This window comes from Zosterops lateralis (genome assembly GCF_965231275.1).
Source record: "Zosterops lateralis genome assembly, chromosome: 16".
NCBI lineage: Eukaryota > Metazoa > Chordata > Aves > Passeriformes > Zosteropidae > Zosterops > Zosterops lateralis.
In genome coordinates, this window is record NC_139776.1 from 15,288,258 (window position 1) to 15,304,460 (window position 16,203).

The window sequence follows — 16,203 nt, forward strand, 5'->3', positions numbered from 1 at the left end:
CAGGCATATCTCAGGTCAGCAAAGTTCCTTCTCCCTACTGTCCACAAATGCTCCTACAACAGGCTGTGCTTCCCTGAGGACCAACAGAGCAGTCCAAGCTCTACCACAGATACATCTCACTGTTAAAGCTCTTTATGCCACAGTTCACATTTGCCTTTCCCAGGGCAAACAGTCACTCCATTCAGGAAGGTTTACAGTTACAGACCTATAGGCAAAGCAGTACAAGTTCCTACCATAAGAAACAGACTCAAAATGGTAATTTCTGGGAAATACTGTTCATTCATGTGAAGTACCTCAAATCTCTGCAGTCTGTAAAACCTCTGGGTTTAAGCCAGGTCCAGCTGGAATTTGAAGGGCAAGAAAGCTGCATTGCTGGTAGTTCCATGACAAATTTGTCTGTTCTCTGACCACCTGCATGCTCTAGCTTGAAGAAATGGCTACAGTTGCAAACAGCAGAGGCTTGAGCAAGGCAATAGAATTAACTTCATGCCCTCCTCCTCTGGTGCCAAGGGCCCACCCCATGCCATTCCTGGGGGCCCAACTCCACTTTGGAGTTGATGCCACATGTCCTGGCAAGACCAGGGTAACAGAGCCATCTGGGCTAGCTGCAGTGGCTATTTTATTTCCCGTCCAGAGTACAAGATGTACCTTGTATCAGGAGACACCCTAAAATAGAAAACTTTCCTCCTCCCCAATGAAACTCTACAGCAGCTCAAAATCAACACCTTTCAAGCACAGCTCACAACCCGAGCCACCCAGGCCAAGCAGGGATGGGCATAACAACTACTAGAAGACGTTCATTTTTGCATTTCAAGCTAAACTCTGAGTACTTTCACTAAACCATTTGGTGATCACCGTGCTGTTGACTCTTTCCCACCTGAAGTCTTTGCTTCCTGCTCCAGGGAGAGCAGGGTGGACAAAGCAGCCCAAGGTGAACTTCCCTGTAGCCCTGCAGCAAGGACAACTTCACCGAACACCAGGTTACCAAAAAACTTTTCCCCATGCACAGACAGCTCTCACACCTCAGCAGCAGCTTTGCTTGTCTAAAGAGAAAATATTAAGTGATTTCATCCCTCCAAGACCAAATAAAGTTTAAGCACACAAGTGCTCAGCTGTTAGTGCACTGGATGGCTGATGGGGAGGTGCCATTGGACTTTGAGAGGTCACCTTCCTAGGGAAGGGTTATGGGGAGCTAGAGAGGCTGAAAACACTGATATGCCCCTCACTGCCAAATTCATACAGTCTTCCCTGTTTCAAGAACAAGATCAACCCAAAGAAGTGTCCCCACTAAAGCTCTGCCCACTGTATCTCTCTGCCAGTCTCCCTCCTGTAGCAGGGCTTTGAATTCAAGGCCAAAGTCACTTCAAAGCCGGCTCAACAGACCATGGGAGAGGGAACAGGATGGTAACATCATGGCACACTAAAATCAAGAATGGATGTCTCCATGGCTCCCTCCCACTCTTTCCCCATCCCCAGCACTCATCACATGAGGACAGTAGAGATTCTCAAATCCCTCAGAGATAACTCAGCCTACTAATTAACAGTAGATAATTTTATCTTGCTTTAGTGAATTCAACCACTCTGGTGACATTCAGAAACAGGGAAAAAAAAAAGTTACAGTGCACAGCTTCACCTCCAGATCATCACTGTCTTATTTTTTCTGCTTATTTTCATCCCAAAACAGACTTCTACTTTGGAAGTCTCCAGAATCTTAAACCTGTGTTTTAGACTAATTTCAAATGACAGCTTTAGTGAACTTAGGCTGGATTGTCATACCACCACCAGGCATTTCCTCAGGAGCTTCTAAATCCTTTGTACAAAAAATATGCATATTTGCTTTTCACTGTTATTTTCAGAGATTTAAAAACTAATTTAATGAAAATTAGAGTAGATTACTTCAGGGGCAAGTTCCTTAAGGAGTTTCCAAGCTAAAGCTGCAATTCTCTGGCCATTTGTAATTCTCTAACTCAGGACTGCAGATGAAAACCTAAGGGCAGCACCAACCCAAGCACAGTTGCCCTCTAAGCCCCAATGCTACTTCCTTCACACTCTATTTACTGGATTGATTAAATACAACTCAGCCATATCCCAGTCAGACTATTCATTGTATTACAAAGGTGTATATTGCTAAGATAATATACCTCCACATTACGACATGCTAAGCATCTGTCCTCAGGCCTACGTTAAACATTCCTCATGCCGGCTACACTCCAGGCTCTGCACCTCAGCTCACAGCTACTATTTCACCATCTCTCTCTGCTTCACTTCTTGTCAATTGGTGATGATCAAGAATTCATAAAACACTTAAAGCTTCTCCTCTCACCCTAGGTTAGAGCAATACTTGGAAGGTCTACTAAAAAAATCCCAAATATAACTACACGATTTAGGGAGCCAAGAAGAGCTAAACAATGTAGTTGATACACAGCTAGAGAGCTGTAGATATCAAAGAACTACAATGTACACGAGAAAGAAATGGGTGCAGGACCAGAAGAGGATATATGGCCTTTATCACTTTACAGCAAACTGACCATGTTGAAACTAACAGCTGAACCTTAGGTTACTATTTAAACACCTATATGGAAGACACAGTGCCTAGATTACAATGTGACCACCCACAGTTTAGTCCACATCTGAAAACAACCCTGCACTTGATATTTCCCACATGGCCCCAATAGCATACAGGGGACAAGCCTAAAGCAGATAAGACTATGTGGTGAGGCACAACTGCGCCAGCAGATTAGTAGTGGCCTGAGAACCAGGTGCTGGAGCAGGTGAGATGGCCAGGCTGGGGTTCCAACAATATCTGAGCCACTCCAGCCAGTGCAGAGGAACCTTTCCAAGCAAGACTACACAGCACAGCTCATCCACTGCATTCCCTGGGCTTGTATTTAATTATTCAGCTATAAAGTCTCCTGTAAGTTTTGCTTTGACTTTCCTTTGTGACTGAAAATATTTTACACCAATTCCTCCTTCTAACCTGAGCCCTGGCTGCTTGTAAACAACACACTGCACTGCCTCAGAGTCAGAAAAAACCAAGACAGCTGAACTCCATGTGGTTAAAGGGGATTTGCTGAGCTCAGTCTCAGCTCATCAAGCAGCATTGTGCAGAGATTTTCTTGGTATCACTAGTGATGGAGACAGTAAGCCTCTTTGTTTATTTTTTCCCAGATGAATGACACAAGCAAAAGCAAACAGAAAAAAGAGATCTACAGAACAAAGAGGCTATCCCCGCTACAATGCGCCTGGCCCTGGGCCACAAGTTCATGATGTCCATGGCAACACAAATTCCCACTACATTGAGTCTTTTCTGCTTCTGTAACAGGTTTCCAGGCAAAAAGCAGCAACCTTGTTTGCCCAGGCAGGAAACAGCCCCATCTGTAACAGCAAAGTGCCTCATGGCAGCGTCTCACAGTTGCAAAGTTACACACACAAGTGAACCCAGCATAGGTTTGTGCGGGGGACCCTTCCTGCTTGGCTTGTTTGGTTTTAGTAGATCATAAACCCTGCAGCTAAGAAAATGGTTGGTTTAGAGAGGCCCAGGACTGCTCTGCTTCAAATTGAGACAGGAACATGCAGCTAGTCTAGGGAGCACAGAGTGCTCCCTGTTCATCTTCACTGCATCCATGTTGAAGCACTTGCCACTGAGGAAGGCAAAGTGCAGCAAGAGCTTGGCTCAGGGAGCTGGGCACAAGCAGAATACAAGAGGAGTAAGAAAATACACCCTCCTTGTAAAACCAGACTTCTATTTGCCTCTGGTGGTTTATGAAGATGTCAGTAAATAATTTTATTAAGATGTCTTTGTTTCAGAAGTTCTAGCACTCTGCAGCATAGACCCCTTGCTGGAATTTCATATAAGACCTAAAGTACAAAGAGACAAAATAGCCTGAAAAAAAAATAAACTCATTATCTCAAGCACTTTGGTCTTTCAGTGTATTTTTTTCAGGAAGAATTTTCTAAAGCTGATATTGTCCAACTCAAGCCCCTTTGTTTTGTCTGAAACATGTAACGGGGAGGCCACGTCTCCTTGCCATGCCAACGCTCGGCCTGAGAATCACTGTGTCCTTTCCCTCTCACATGCTTTGCTGCAAGAAAACAATCTGGACCTCCAGCATCCTCATATTAAGTTTTCCAAATACCTCTTGCCTGTGAGTTGCATCAACAAAAAAATGGCAGCCAACAACGCATGAAGAAAAAAGCTAGGGAGAGTAGCTGGAAGACAGCTGACACCAGCTACACTGGAATTTACTGGGCTACACTCAACTGGAAAAAAAACAAAAAACCACTTAATCATTATAGCAATAACCTCAAACTCTTGGAACAGTAATTAGGATGAGAAAATATATGCCAAATAATGGTATTTCTATTATCGCATGAGACAAAGACCAAGTGCAAAAGAATTTTCTCTTGACCTACCACGTCTCTTCCAGATGTATGAGCCAGACAGACTTCACGGCTGCTGCTTTAGCTAATACTTTCCTACCACTCCAAGAATGGACTGCTTTAAGAAACTGTCCAAAGCAGATTACTTGTCCTCATGAAAAGCATAAAACCCATCAAACAGACAGCTTGCTTCAATGGATACTCATGGTTGAGCTAATAAAAAGCACAAGAAATTATTTGTTCATTAAAGCTGTCACTTCCTGAACTATTTGAATCTGCCTGGGGGATTTTTTATAGAAACACAAGTGTATACACATGACAACAAGGCACAAATAATTGCACTCCACTTGGAAGGACTGACAGAGCCTAAATGCAACATTTCAATTTCTGACCTATCTATTTGCTGAAAGCTTGCAAGCATCTCCTCCTAATTTCATCATCCACTGAGAAAGCCATTTGGGGAATACAGCAGGAATGGAAACACTGGAAAAGGAGACTACAGGAAGGAGAAAACACTTCTTTCCTCTGAACTTCTGGTTAGTTCCCATTAGAAGACTCTGATATGTCTGAAGGTATTTTCCAGAGACCAGGCTTCATCTGCACAAACACTGGAATGCTTGGCTGCCCCTCAGGATCTAGCTCTGGGCCATGCTGGACCTGCTGATGGAAGCAGCTCAAAAAGGTTTTGGTAGTGACGGTAGACAGGACAACTCCTTGTCCTCTACAGCCCTTCTTCTGCTTCTGCCAGAAGTGCTACTGGAGGAAAAACTCCTGGTTTCGCTTAAAGCCAGTCACCCATAAACCATTTCATTCTAAAGAAACTTTCCTGGTAAGCTCACCAGCTCAGTGGTATGTTTAGAGGAGTGATGATGACAGAAACAAGCATGTGGCAGATGTCAGGCCTGCTGATAACCTCTCCCACCTGCATTTATTTCCACTGATTTTATAGAGCTAACAGAGACCTTTGCTATCCCAGGTCATTTACTGCCAAGGGAACTATCACAATCCAGCTCACCCAGGAAAAGGCTCATCCAGCAGACAAGAGTGAGATGACCTGCTGGGGGGCACGGGCTTCTCTGGCAGTTAAAGTTAGCTACAGAAAGGATGTTTATTCATGGCCTTAGTTAGGCCAAGAAGAGGTAAACCAGAACAGGACACACGGACCCAGTTCAGAGGATGTGGAGGGCTGTGCACTGCACAACAGTCAGAGGCTTGGATGCCCTGCAAAAACCAGAAGACCCTTCTACTGCAAAGCCATGGCTCAGCTGAGACACACGGAGCCCATTAGCAGCTCCAGGGCAGGCTGATGAAGTGTCAAAGTTTTCACTCATTCCTAAATTAAAGCTGCTAAAAACATGGAAACTGGTATTCATGCAAACACAAATGAAAGCCTAAATTAATCTGAATTAACTAAAACCAACAAACTATACTAAAATAACTCAAGATTCAATAACAAAATTGAGTCCTCATTGTAATCACAAAACACATCAAACTTGTATATTTTCTGTTGATCAAATTAAAACAGCCAGCCAGAACAGCAGCTTTCCTGCTGAACAAGTACATTCAGTACCATTCCCAGACCTTCCACCCAGCTAACATGACTTTAGCAACCTTAGTATTTCTGCGTAGGCTGGAAGATCTCCCTCTGCACCCATCCTGAGGCTGTTTAATTCAAACAGCCAAAAACATGCTGCTAAAACAGCAAGCCCAAACTGAAAAGCTTTTTTCTCTGTAAGTAAAATGCCAACCAAGTAGTATAATTACTAAAGCATTTACTCATCAGGAAATATAGAAATGACAAATATGACTTCAAAAAAAGGGTTAATGAATATGAATATTTATTAAATGGCACTGCCAGCAGAAAATGGGCCAAAGAAGTCAGAATCCTTCAGCTGTTTATGTTTTGTTGCCTTTAATTGCAGAAGTAATGCCATTAAAATCGATTCTATGTATCTAAAAGCTCTTCCCACAGTCCCTCAACAATAATTCTTCCTCCGTGACTCTCAGGGAAAAAAAAAAAAAAAAAAACAAACTTGTTCTCTGGTTTACAAAACTTTACCTGATTGCCATCAGGCAGTTACCCAAATCCTGTGAAGGCAGCCCCAAAGAATGGCAAAATGAATTTTTTAAATGCCTCAAAGCTCAGACACCAAGACAATGAAATCCACAAAATTTTCTTACCCCATAGGCAGCCCACTACAGAAATCCCAGGCTCTTCTTTAATTTTTGCACCACAGAACATTACATTTTTCTAGAAATCAAGTAAATCAGTTGAATGAGAGGCTTCTTTTTTTGTGTTCTTAAAGCAAGGCAGCACTCTGTGAGCCCTGTTCTGCATGGCATATTACACATGCATGTCTCTCAGGAGTATTTCTGCTGCAAATCCAGTCAGCATCAGGCTGAAAGCAGACTTTTGCATCACAAAGACAACCATAAAATTCTCTCAGTTACAAAATGCACCAGATCCCTGGACTGAGATCTCACTGTAGCTTATGTTCTCCCAGCTAAGGCCAAGACATCTGTTTCAGCTAGGCAAACCTGTTGCGAATACAGAAGGCACATGAACTATCTGACCAAAATCCTGGCTTCTAAATCTGCATTCCTATAATCCGTTATGATCTCAGCATTCCTCCAAATAGCCTCCATCCAAGTGACAGGAAGAGTTGTCTCATCAACCCAGCAAAAACCAAACTCAAAAGCACTAGAGACAGTCAGCGAGGGATACACAGGTAAAACACAGTGAAATCCAGCACAAAAAGCTCTGTACTCCTCTGCACCAGCTAGTAGAATGATAGTCTCAAATTTACAAGATTTCATCAGGTTTTAGAATTATGCCAAAATGAGGAACCTACAACCTCGATCTCCAAGCACCTTCAGCTGCCACAAGCAGGGAGGCAGAAGCAGCTGCTGTGAATTGCTGCTGCTGACAAAATGAGAGAATGCTGCCGTGCTCATCATTTTGCTCTAGCTGAATTCTGGTATTCTAGGGCCACTCTCAATGGGATTTGCCGTCCCTTCCCAAGAGGCTCCTTACAGACGAACTAAAACCCTGGTCTGCTGCAGGAGACGCAGAAGGAAAAAGAAATAAAACAACTTCAAATGCAAGAGAAATAAAAAATTATTCCAAACACCTTACATCATCAATGAGGGACTGAGCAAAATGCCAGTGCAGCTCCCCTCCAGCCAACGAGAATGTGAGAAGCCAGCTGAAATCTGGTACCCCTGGAGAGTCACACTGCATGAATTTTAAATCAGTCAAGTTTTTAATCTAGGATTAAAAAAAAAAAAAACACTGGCAAACCAGCACAACAGCAACTGGCATCGGCAACAGCAAGGATAGTGTCTCTGCCAGGCTCTGCACCTTCCTCCTGGCATAACCAAACTTAATTTAGCCACTTCTGCCCGACCATTCCAGGTGCAGAGAGACCAGGAGGAATTCTCCTTCAATTGGGTTATTCATTAAAGCCGTAAAATCTGCCTGCGTTTGTCAGAAGCCAAATGCAGCCTGGGAAACTGGCCTGGCTACCTGGCCCTCCATTTTCACTACCAACAGGTGATCCTGGCTCCCCACCCACTTCCAGGAGAGGACAGAACCCTGCCCTGATCACAGTAAAACAGCCACGCCCGATAGTATTTTCACTGTCATTCTGTAAAAGCGCTTATTTTTTAAGCGAAAGAAAGCAAGCTACGGGGACACCCAGCCCAGTGCCAGCGAGCCCGGGTTGGAATGGACACAAATCCATGGTGTGCTCCCGACGAGCCGCCCATCTTCGGAGATGCGAGGGCACCCGACAGAGCCCGGCCGCAGTCTCCGGGGAGGCGCCAGGAGAGAGTACTCAGAGTCAGGGCCGGGCCAGCTTCGCTCAGCCGAGCTCACGGCCGCCGGCCTTGCTCAGAGGCCGCAAACAGCACAGTCTCGGCCCCAGGCGGCAGCCCCGCCGAGAGCTAGAACGGTGCGAGAGGGAGTTCCCCCCATAGACAGCCCGGTACGACGGGAGGCAGCCCGGGACCACCACCCCGCACGAGTCTGGCGGCGCGGCCCGGCCGCATTTCACCTGCTGCGTCGGCTTGCCCGGCCCCGCGTCCGCCCGAGCCGGGGGTGGCTCCCGGCCCAGGCCCAGGTCCACTGCCCCAAGGAGCGGCAAAGCCTCTTTCCCCTCTCTTGCCGCTCAACAGGTGGGCAGCGGTCAAACTCACCTCTCCGCCATGGCCGCTCTGCCCGCGAGCGGGGCAGGATGTGAAACCCGATCCCGGCCCCGCCCGGGGGCGGTGCGGCCCGACCCGGGACCCCCGGCCACTCCCCGGGTCCCTCTGCCGGGGGCTGCTGTGCTGGGACGGGGCGGAACGGGGCGGAGCGGGATGGAACGGGCCGGGAGAGGAGATGCCGCCGGTAGTGGCGGAGCAGCGGGTCGAGGGCAGCCCCTGGTGGCGGGCGCGGCCGCTCCGGAACGCGATCGAGTCCGCCGAACTCTGGTGTCGCAGAGCTCCGGCCCGAGCGCTGGAAACAAGGAGAGTGGAAGCGGAGCCGGGACATCAGTTTTGGAGGCCCTGAAACTTTATTTGAGGTACAGGTCAATGGCAAAAGTCAGCGGCCGTGACCCGTTTTGTGAGGAAAACTGTGGTCAGGCAGGTCACATCCTTCCCTCGCCTTGGGGACCCTTTGGCAGCGCTGTTGTTGCGGGCCCCAGGTGCGGCCTGTGCGCCGCTGGATCACAGCTGCCCCCCGTTTGTACTGACGCTGCTGCCTCCCGCTGCCCTGGCACATGGGGCTTTATTGGTTCTGCTCTGCCCTCTGGTACTCCCGACATCCTCCAAGAGCATGGATGGAAAGCGGCAGGGCGGACTTGAACCAGCCTGGAGCATTGAGAAAGGAAAGTTCCTTTGCCAGTGCTGGATGCTGTCCCTGCTTCCAGGTGGGAGAGTACAGACATTTTGGGTCAGCCTGAGCTGTAAGGCTGCCATGCTCTCCGTTTGCCCAGATGTGTTCTCTTTTCTGCCCCAGCAACTTTGTCTGGGCAGGTTTTGTGGAATTTCTGTTTCTTCTCTATCCTGAACAAATAATAGACTGGTCAAAGCTGTGCAGGAACATCAGGTGTGTCTCCAGCAGATGCACAGATCCACCAACGGTGTACAAGCAGTGTAGGTTCAGAGACCTAAACAAGTAGAGCTCTGCTCCTCAGCCAGCATGAGTAGTCTGAATAAACAAGTCATGGTCTAAAGGTCAGCCCTGCTAGATGAGCTTCTGTCAGCCACTGTTTTGAAGTACATCATTTGGCATGGGGGCACAGAAGAGCTCTTGCTATCTCAGTAATTGTTGCAATGTGGCACTACTCCCAAGGAATCTTTTATGGGGTCCTATTCCAGAATAGGAACAATCCCATCTGGAGGCAAATCCTGGGGGTTGAGCTGCCCGGATTCCTCAGATTCTATAACTGGGGGTGCAAGACTTGACAGATACTTGGTGGATTTTGCCACTAACAGAGTGGTTTGGGGCCCATGTCACACCAAATGTCTGCTATAGGGGGAAATGAGTCCATTCAGCTCATTAATGACCCCATGCAAGCCAATGGTCAGGGTCCCACCCAGTGCAACACTGCACTCACTTTGCAAATGACATTTTGGCACTATTGAGAACTTGAGGGTAACTTAATCTGAAGACATTCCCATGAAAGTCCAACGGCATTTTTAAATAGCAAATAAAGAGACAGTGAGATCACGGCCGCTGTTCTTGTGGGCTGTGTTACACATTTGCACTAAGTTGTGCTTACGGGGTGGGGGAGCAGAGAGGAGGAGAGTGCGTCCCTGCAGCTGGGGGCCAGTGGTGAGTGGGGCCCTCACAGGGGCTGTGAAGCTGCTGGAGATGCCTGAGGTGCTATGGGAAAGCAGGCTGGAGAAGCTGAGTTCTGTGGGACTGCAAAGCTCAGGGACTAAGGCACGGGCTAGCAGGGAAAGAAAGGGGGAGTTGAACCAGGTCTGCATTGAAAACAAAAATTTGCTGGTGTAGCTTTACCATGATTAAATTGCCATCCCTCCTTGTGGAGATACAGATATTGCTTACCTTTCCCAATACCGGCTTATACCTATCCTCAGGGAAATAGTAATACTGGGAAAATGCTTAGAGCAGCCTGATAGTCTCTGTTCAAGGGTTTCTGTAGACACAGACTTACTGTGTAAGATTTTAACAGCTTGATTGTCATTTCTGTCCTAGCAAGGTGCTTTGGACATGCTAAAAAGATGCTGGGGACATGGGAGGTTTCAGAAGCCTGAGCTTTGGGGCCCCCTAAAATGAGTGACCTGACACAGTAAGTGAGAAGTTTGCTGCAGGAAGAACCAGACAAAATATTCAAATTTTTTGCAATGTTCTCATTTTATTTTGTGCATTTCAGGGTTTGATGATAATGTGTAGGCTGTTTTCCACCTACGCCTCTTGCAGGCCTTGCTGAAGAACCTAAACATCATTGCTTGGCTGCTGCAGCTCAAACTGGAATGTTATTCTGCACTAAGAGATCCTGTCTCTCTTCAGACCAAAATAGGCAAACTGGAGGCTCTCAAGGACACAAAGGACACACTGACATGACATCTCAGGTCAGTCCCACTCATGAGTTGGCAGCTCTGTGCTCACCTGCACAAAGTCACACAGCAGGAGGTCATCAGAATGCAGAGCAAGGAAGCCACCTCGAAGGCAGAACCTCCCCACTAGAGGAGGGTCACACACCTGCTGACATCAAGGACACTCTTGGGAGCAGAGATCCCCACTGCTGGGGAAGGAAAGCTGGGTGATAGGCGGTTCAATTACCTGGCACAACAGCCAGCTCTGAGGCCGTGCCTTGCACAAAGGCACACTAGTGACTCAGGGAGGGGTGAGTAATCCCAGAGGGGAAAAATGAAGCAGCTAAAGGAAAAGCTTCGTTTTGTGGGAACTTTTTCAGAGACCTTCCCAGCTCAGACAGTCAGGGACTGAGGAAAACTTCTGCTAGTGGTACCTGTGCAATAACACAGGGCAGTTCTCCTCCAGAGATACAGACGGGTCACTGTAACACATACTTGGGAGATCAAGTCCACTAGTCACAAGGCCTGTTACCAATACACCAAAAGTGACAGCAGGAGGTGAATGTGAAGTAACTCGAGAGCATGGAAAAGACATTGCAGCATCTCTGTGAACAGAGGCCCCTGGCTCTTTTGCTAATAAAAGAAGAAGCAGCCTTCATGAATTGTAAGGCTGTGAACACCAGACCACTGTAAGATGAGGTAAGAGATATATGATCAATGTTTCTAGGCCAAACCATTGCGTTGCTGCCTGTTCTTGGCTGAAGGATGTACTGTATAACTGTCACTGCAGAACTGCAAAATGAGGTAACTCCCTGAGATCATGTTCAAATTGTTCCTCAGATACTGCTCCCAAGTGGAAGTAACTGTACTTGGAGTTGTATACCCTTTCATAAAACTGCTCATCTGATGTTCATACTTGGTCACACAATTGTGCTGTGCTCCATGTCAGGAAATGGCAGGTGGAGGTCCTGGCATGAGAGGTCTTCCTCATGTGGGGGTGTGGAAGATCCAGTGATGCTAAAGCTATGGAGAGCTTAGTATTGCAGTGCTGCTGTCCTGCTTGTATGTCCCAGGCTGATAGTTGCAGCAATCTGCAGGCAGATATGCTACAGATGTGAGCCCAGCCAGAACATTGCCCTTGAGGTTTGGTCCAGCAGGCACTGGCCTTGCTCTTCCTCTGTTTACAAAGTGGGTTGCACAGCTTGGAACCAGGCCAGCACCAGACCTACAGTAACTGTCTCCATATCCAGCAAGGAGGGGAGTAACAGCTCCAGTCAGGTCTGACAGCCCTTTGCTGAGAGACTGGTGATACTGGGAGTAGATGCCTAGAATGCTTGGCAAGGTTTGCGTGGCTAGGCTTACAGCCAGGCACTGCCGCAGTGCAGCTACAGCCCTGGATCCACCTTCCAGGGCACCAGCAATGGTGGAGGATGAGTTGGGGGATGCTTCACTGAGGATCCCCTGTGCTACTCCTGAGCTGCGTTTGAGCTCAGGTCCTCAGCCTTGACCTCAAGTCAGCTACACTCCAATGAAGCTTCTGCCATGCCCACTCACAGAGTCAGCAGTCACTCAACCTGGCTGACCCTGGTTACTGACACCAAACTCTCTGCTCCTCTTGCATGGTGAGTATGGTGCTGTCATGCTGTCACCTTGTCTCCAGCTCACCTGTAATCCTCTCCTGCACCCCAAGCCCTCATGGCTGGAAGAGGGAGCAGGAGCAGCTCAGTGCGCTCTTGTGATGAGGGAGGCAATAATATGTCGCCCTGATCTTTTTCAGCCTTCTGATGGTTGTATTTTTGTAGTGGAGTTTCTCACAGACTTTTAAGTTAAAAAAAGTGATGTTTTGGAAACTGTACTTTCCTCTCTGGAGGAGGGACAATTCGTGGACTTCTAGTTTGACCAGAGGGGTTGGAGAGGTGGCAACCTCATCCTCCAATCTCTGGTCATTTTCCAGAATCTATATAAATCAAGGTCAAGAAATAAAAGCTCTTTTTTTGCTCTGACAACCTGACTACGTGAGTGTGGTTCTTTTCATGTCCCTCTAGCAACAATACCAGAAGACATTCTGTGAAAGTCCTGTGTTAAATAGGTCAAACTACTGCCCAGATACTCCTACGAGTGTTTACATATGGGCTCACCATGGGGAGCTCTTTACTGCAACAAAGAAAAAGGGCTGGGCTGAGTGGGGGGAGCACAGTTCACACAGATGAGTGATGAGATCTCTGTCCTTAGAGATTTTCAGGGTGTGGCTATGCAAAGCCATGATTTACCTGATCTAGTATTGGCGATGGTTTTATTTCAAGCAAGAGTTTGGGCTAATACTCACCAAAGGTCCCTCCCAACCAATACATCTGTAACTCCATATCAGGGAGCTAGAGGTTCAAGCTGGGCAGACATTTGTAATGATTTCCCCAGTATTTTAGCACAGACATCTTATATCCTGTGTCTCAAAGACCTTATTGAATGGAAGGAACCAGGCTGACCTGGGTGCAGGCATTGATGGCTGAAGTTCTTTGGATTGTCTGCTGTTAGAGTTCTCTCTGCCAAATGGTCTTAGGAAGTATGAGGAAAAGAAAAAATATCCCTGTTCTTCATTAATCCGTCTGTTTTGTGAAGATGATGGTATTGAATAGCTCAGGACAGTCCTTTGGAAAAAGACAGTTGGAGGTATTTGGCCATTTGTAAAAATACATGGTTTTAAGCACTAATCAGCAGGTTGTTGTGTTTTGGTTTTGGTTTGTTGAGGGTTTTTTTTTGTTTGTTTGTTTTCTAATAGCAAGCATGATGTAAATTTATATAAATAGCCAGCTCTTCTGCAGTAGGACTTTTTAAAAATCATCCTGTCCTAATTTTTTCTGTCTTACCATTTTTAGCTCCTTTGCAGAGTAAGCAGCAGTGCTGTTGCGTTACTGCTTGGCAATGCAGCAGCTGGCTGTAACCCAACTGTGCAGCATGGGACACGGAAACAGATGGAGCAGCAAATGCTTTTTGTTTCCTGTCCTGCTTTCCAAAACAGATTGTGAGTAAAAACATACAGGGGAGTTCTTGCCATCTTCCCTGCTATGGTGGCTCCCTGGCTGCTGACACAGCCATGGCATTATGTAGCAGGGGTAACATCTCCCCACGGCAAAGGAGAGTTGTGTCCTTTTGAGAGGAGAGCTGCCAAGAGGGGAAGGGCATTAGATACAATGTCAACATGCCCTTGGATGGGAAAGAAGGATGCAGTGGGTGAAATGGCTGAACTGAGCCAAGGGCCCCCCAGTGCAACAAGTCCTGCTTCTCTTGTTGCTCTGAGTTCTGGTTCTGGTGTTCATCTGAGCTTGGGTGAACCCCATCAGCTCATTAAATTGGCATGGAACAAAAGTGAGTGGTGTTTTGACAGTTAGGAACCTGTACTGGCCTGATGGATGATCTGGCAAGCACTGGGATGAGAATGAGGAGAGTAGCCACTGGGGGTATTTCTTTCTGGCCTTGTTGACTCTGGCATGACCATTCAGACATCTATCTGAAATCCCACCAGGGTGTTTTGCTTAAGTTTTCTCAGCTTCATCCCATTATTTTGTTAGTTCTTCTTAACTAACAAAAAAACCCCAACAACAACAAAAAAAACCCACAACGCACCAAACACTAACACCCCTTCCATTTTGTTGTTTATAGGTGTCCTCAACTGAAATTTTTGCACATTGTTATTTCTTACTGTATCCTTTCAATAAAATATAACAGATTTCATTTTTAAAAATTCACCCCCTTTTGCTCTCAGGTATTGTCTTGAGCTCTGCCTGCACATCACCTGCTTACTAATACATACTGAAAAAGAAATCTAATAATGAGCACTAGAAGTGGGTTATAACTCTTTGTCTGGTATCCTTTCTCATACAGTCAAGGGTTTGAGGACCATATTCCTGCTGAACTCAGTGGGAACATCAGCAAATTCTTTGCTCTACCATGTAACTGTAGAGGGAAGTGAAGTTTCCAAGCTTGTTATTACCAGCATTGCAATGCTCCATGTCCTCTTGTGCTGCACTGACTGTGTCAGGCAAGCTGCGTTCCTCTCAGCATGCAGGTATTCAGCTTCAGGCAAACCCCTTTGAAAGCTGTTCTTTTGTGGCTGTTCTTTTATCTATAACAGGCCATTCTGATGCACCAGCCAAACTGGTTGTGAGCAATACTATCAAACCACCTGCAGTTTTGTTATTGGAGCTCTCAAGAATTCATCAAGGTTACCAAGAAAACAACAGGATCAAAAAAAAAAATGAAGAGAGCCTGAGAATCTGTCTAAAAAAAACCCCAAAAAAAACCCACCAAAAAATCCCAACGAAAAACGAGAAAACAAGATAGGGGAAGCGCAATGTGATGATGGACGCTTGACCAATTGGATGTCCTGAAGGATGTGTGTCTGCCTCATGAAGAAGCAGCTTAGCCAACCCAGAGATGTGTGTCCTTGTGAACAGTAGACCTAGAATCTATATCTGCCATGAAATGTAAACATTAAACGGCTTCTGTTGGAATCATATTAATTCATATATTCAGTGGCCCATTTCCCCCCTGCATAAGGGTGACCACAATGTTTCTACTAGCGCGTGATATTGATGTAGACCAGGACTCTTTGATTGGGTGCGAAGAGGGTCAGAGGAGAACAGCGGGGGGGCAGCCTGATGCCTCCTCCGCTGACCACGGGGGTAGGAGTTGCAGGACTTCACTGGGAGAACAGGGGATGAGGCATCCCGAGGAAAGGCTCCGGATAGAAAACTCTGAGTAGGAAAGCACGAAACCTTTTGAGGAAAAGCTCTAGAAGAAACAAAAATTCAAAATGCTGCAGCAAGTTCACCGGATAAAACAGGTGAGGGGCGGGGCTGGAGGAGATGGGGAAGGCTTTGTCCAAGGAAGAGGAAGCCACGTTATGCCTCCTCCAAGTTATCCTTTCTGAGAAAGGAATATCATATGACCAGGTCTTAAAGAAGTTGTTAAAATGGGGCTGGGAGACAGGATTTTTTCGCACCCCCAGGAGCTTCGTTTGGATGAGTTTTATCCTTCAGAAAACCCCGAGCCTTGGGCACTGATCAATTTACACCTCCACACGGAGCGTGCGAGCGCTGAACACGGCAAGAACAGGACAACATTCCCTGAAACACAACTCCTTTCCCGGAGCTGAAGTTCCAAAGCCTTTCACTCCTAGTCCTCGGTGCATGAGTTTTTTCAAGAGACACGGCGGCTTTGCCAGAGCGGGCCCTGGCCGCGGGGCTCGATGGGCACCAAGGGAAGTGAGACCGGGTC

General features: G+C 46.8%; 1 protein-coding gene across 2 annotated transcripts in view; it reads right to left on the reverse strand.

Moving 5' to 3' along the window:
- Positions 1-8,666, reverse strand: part of LOC310916129 (rho GTPase-activating protein 39-like) — a 58,030-nt gene extending 49,364 nt beyond the window's left edge. The window contains exon 1 of one of the 2 annotated variants that reach the window (XM_083873433.1): positions 8,578-8,666. In XM_083873433.1, coding sequence (XP_083729559.1) covers positions 8,578-8,588 — 11 coding nt within the window. In that variant the 5' untranslated portion in view covers positions 8,589-8,666. The remainder of the gene's footprint in view (positions 1-8,577) is intronic. The other variant, XM_083873434.1, reaches the window with a different exon arrangement.
- Between the last annotated feature and the right edge of the window lie 7,537 nt (positions 8,667-16,203).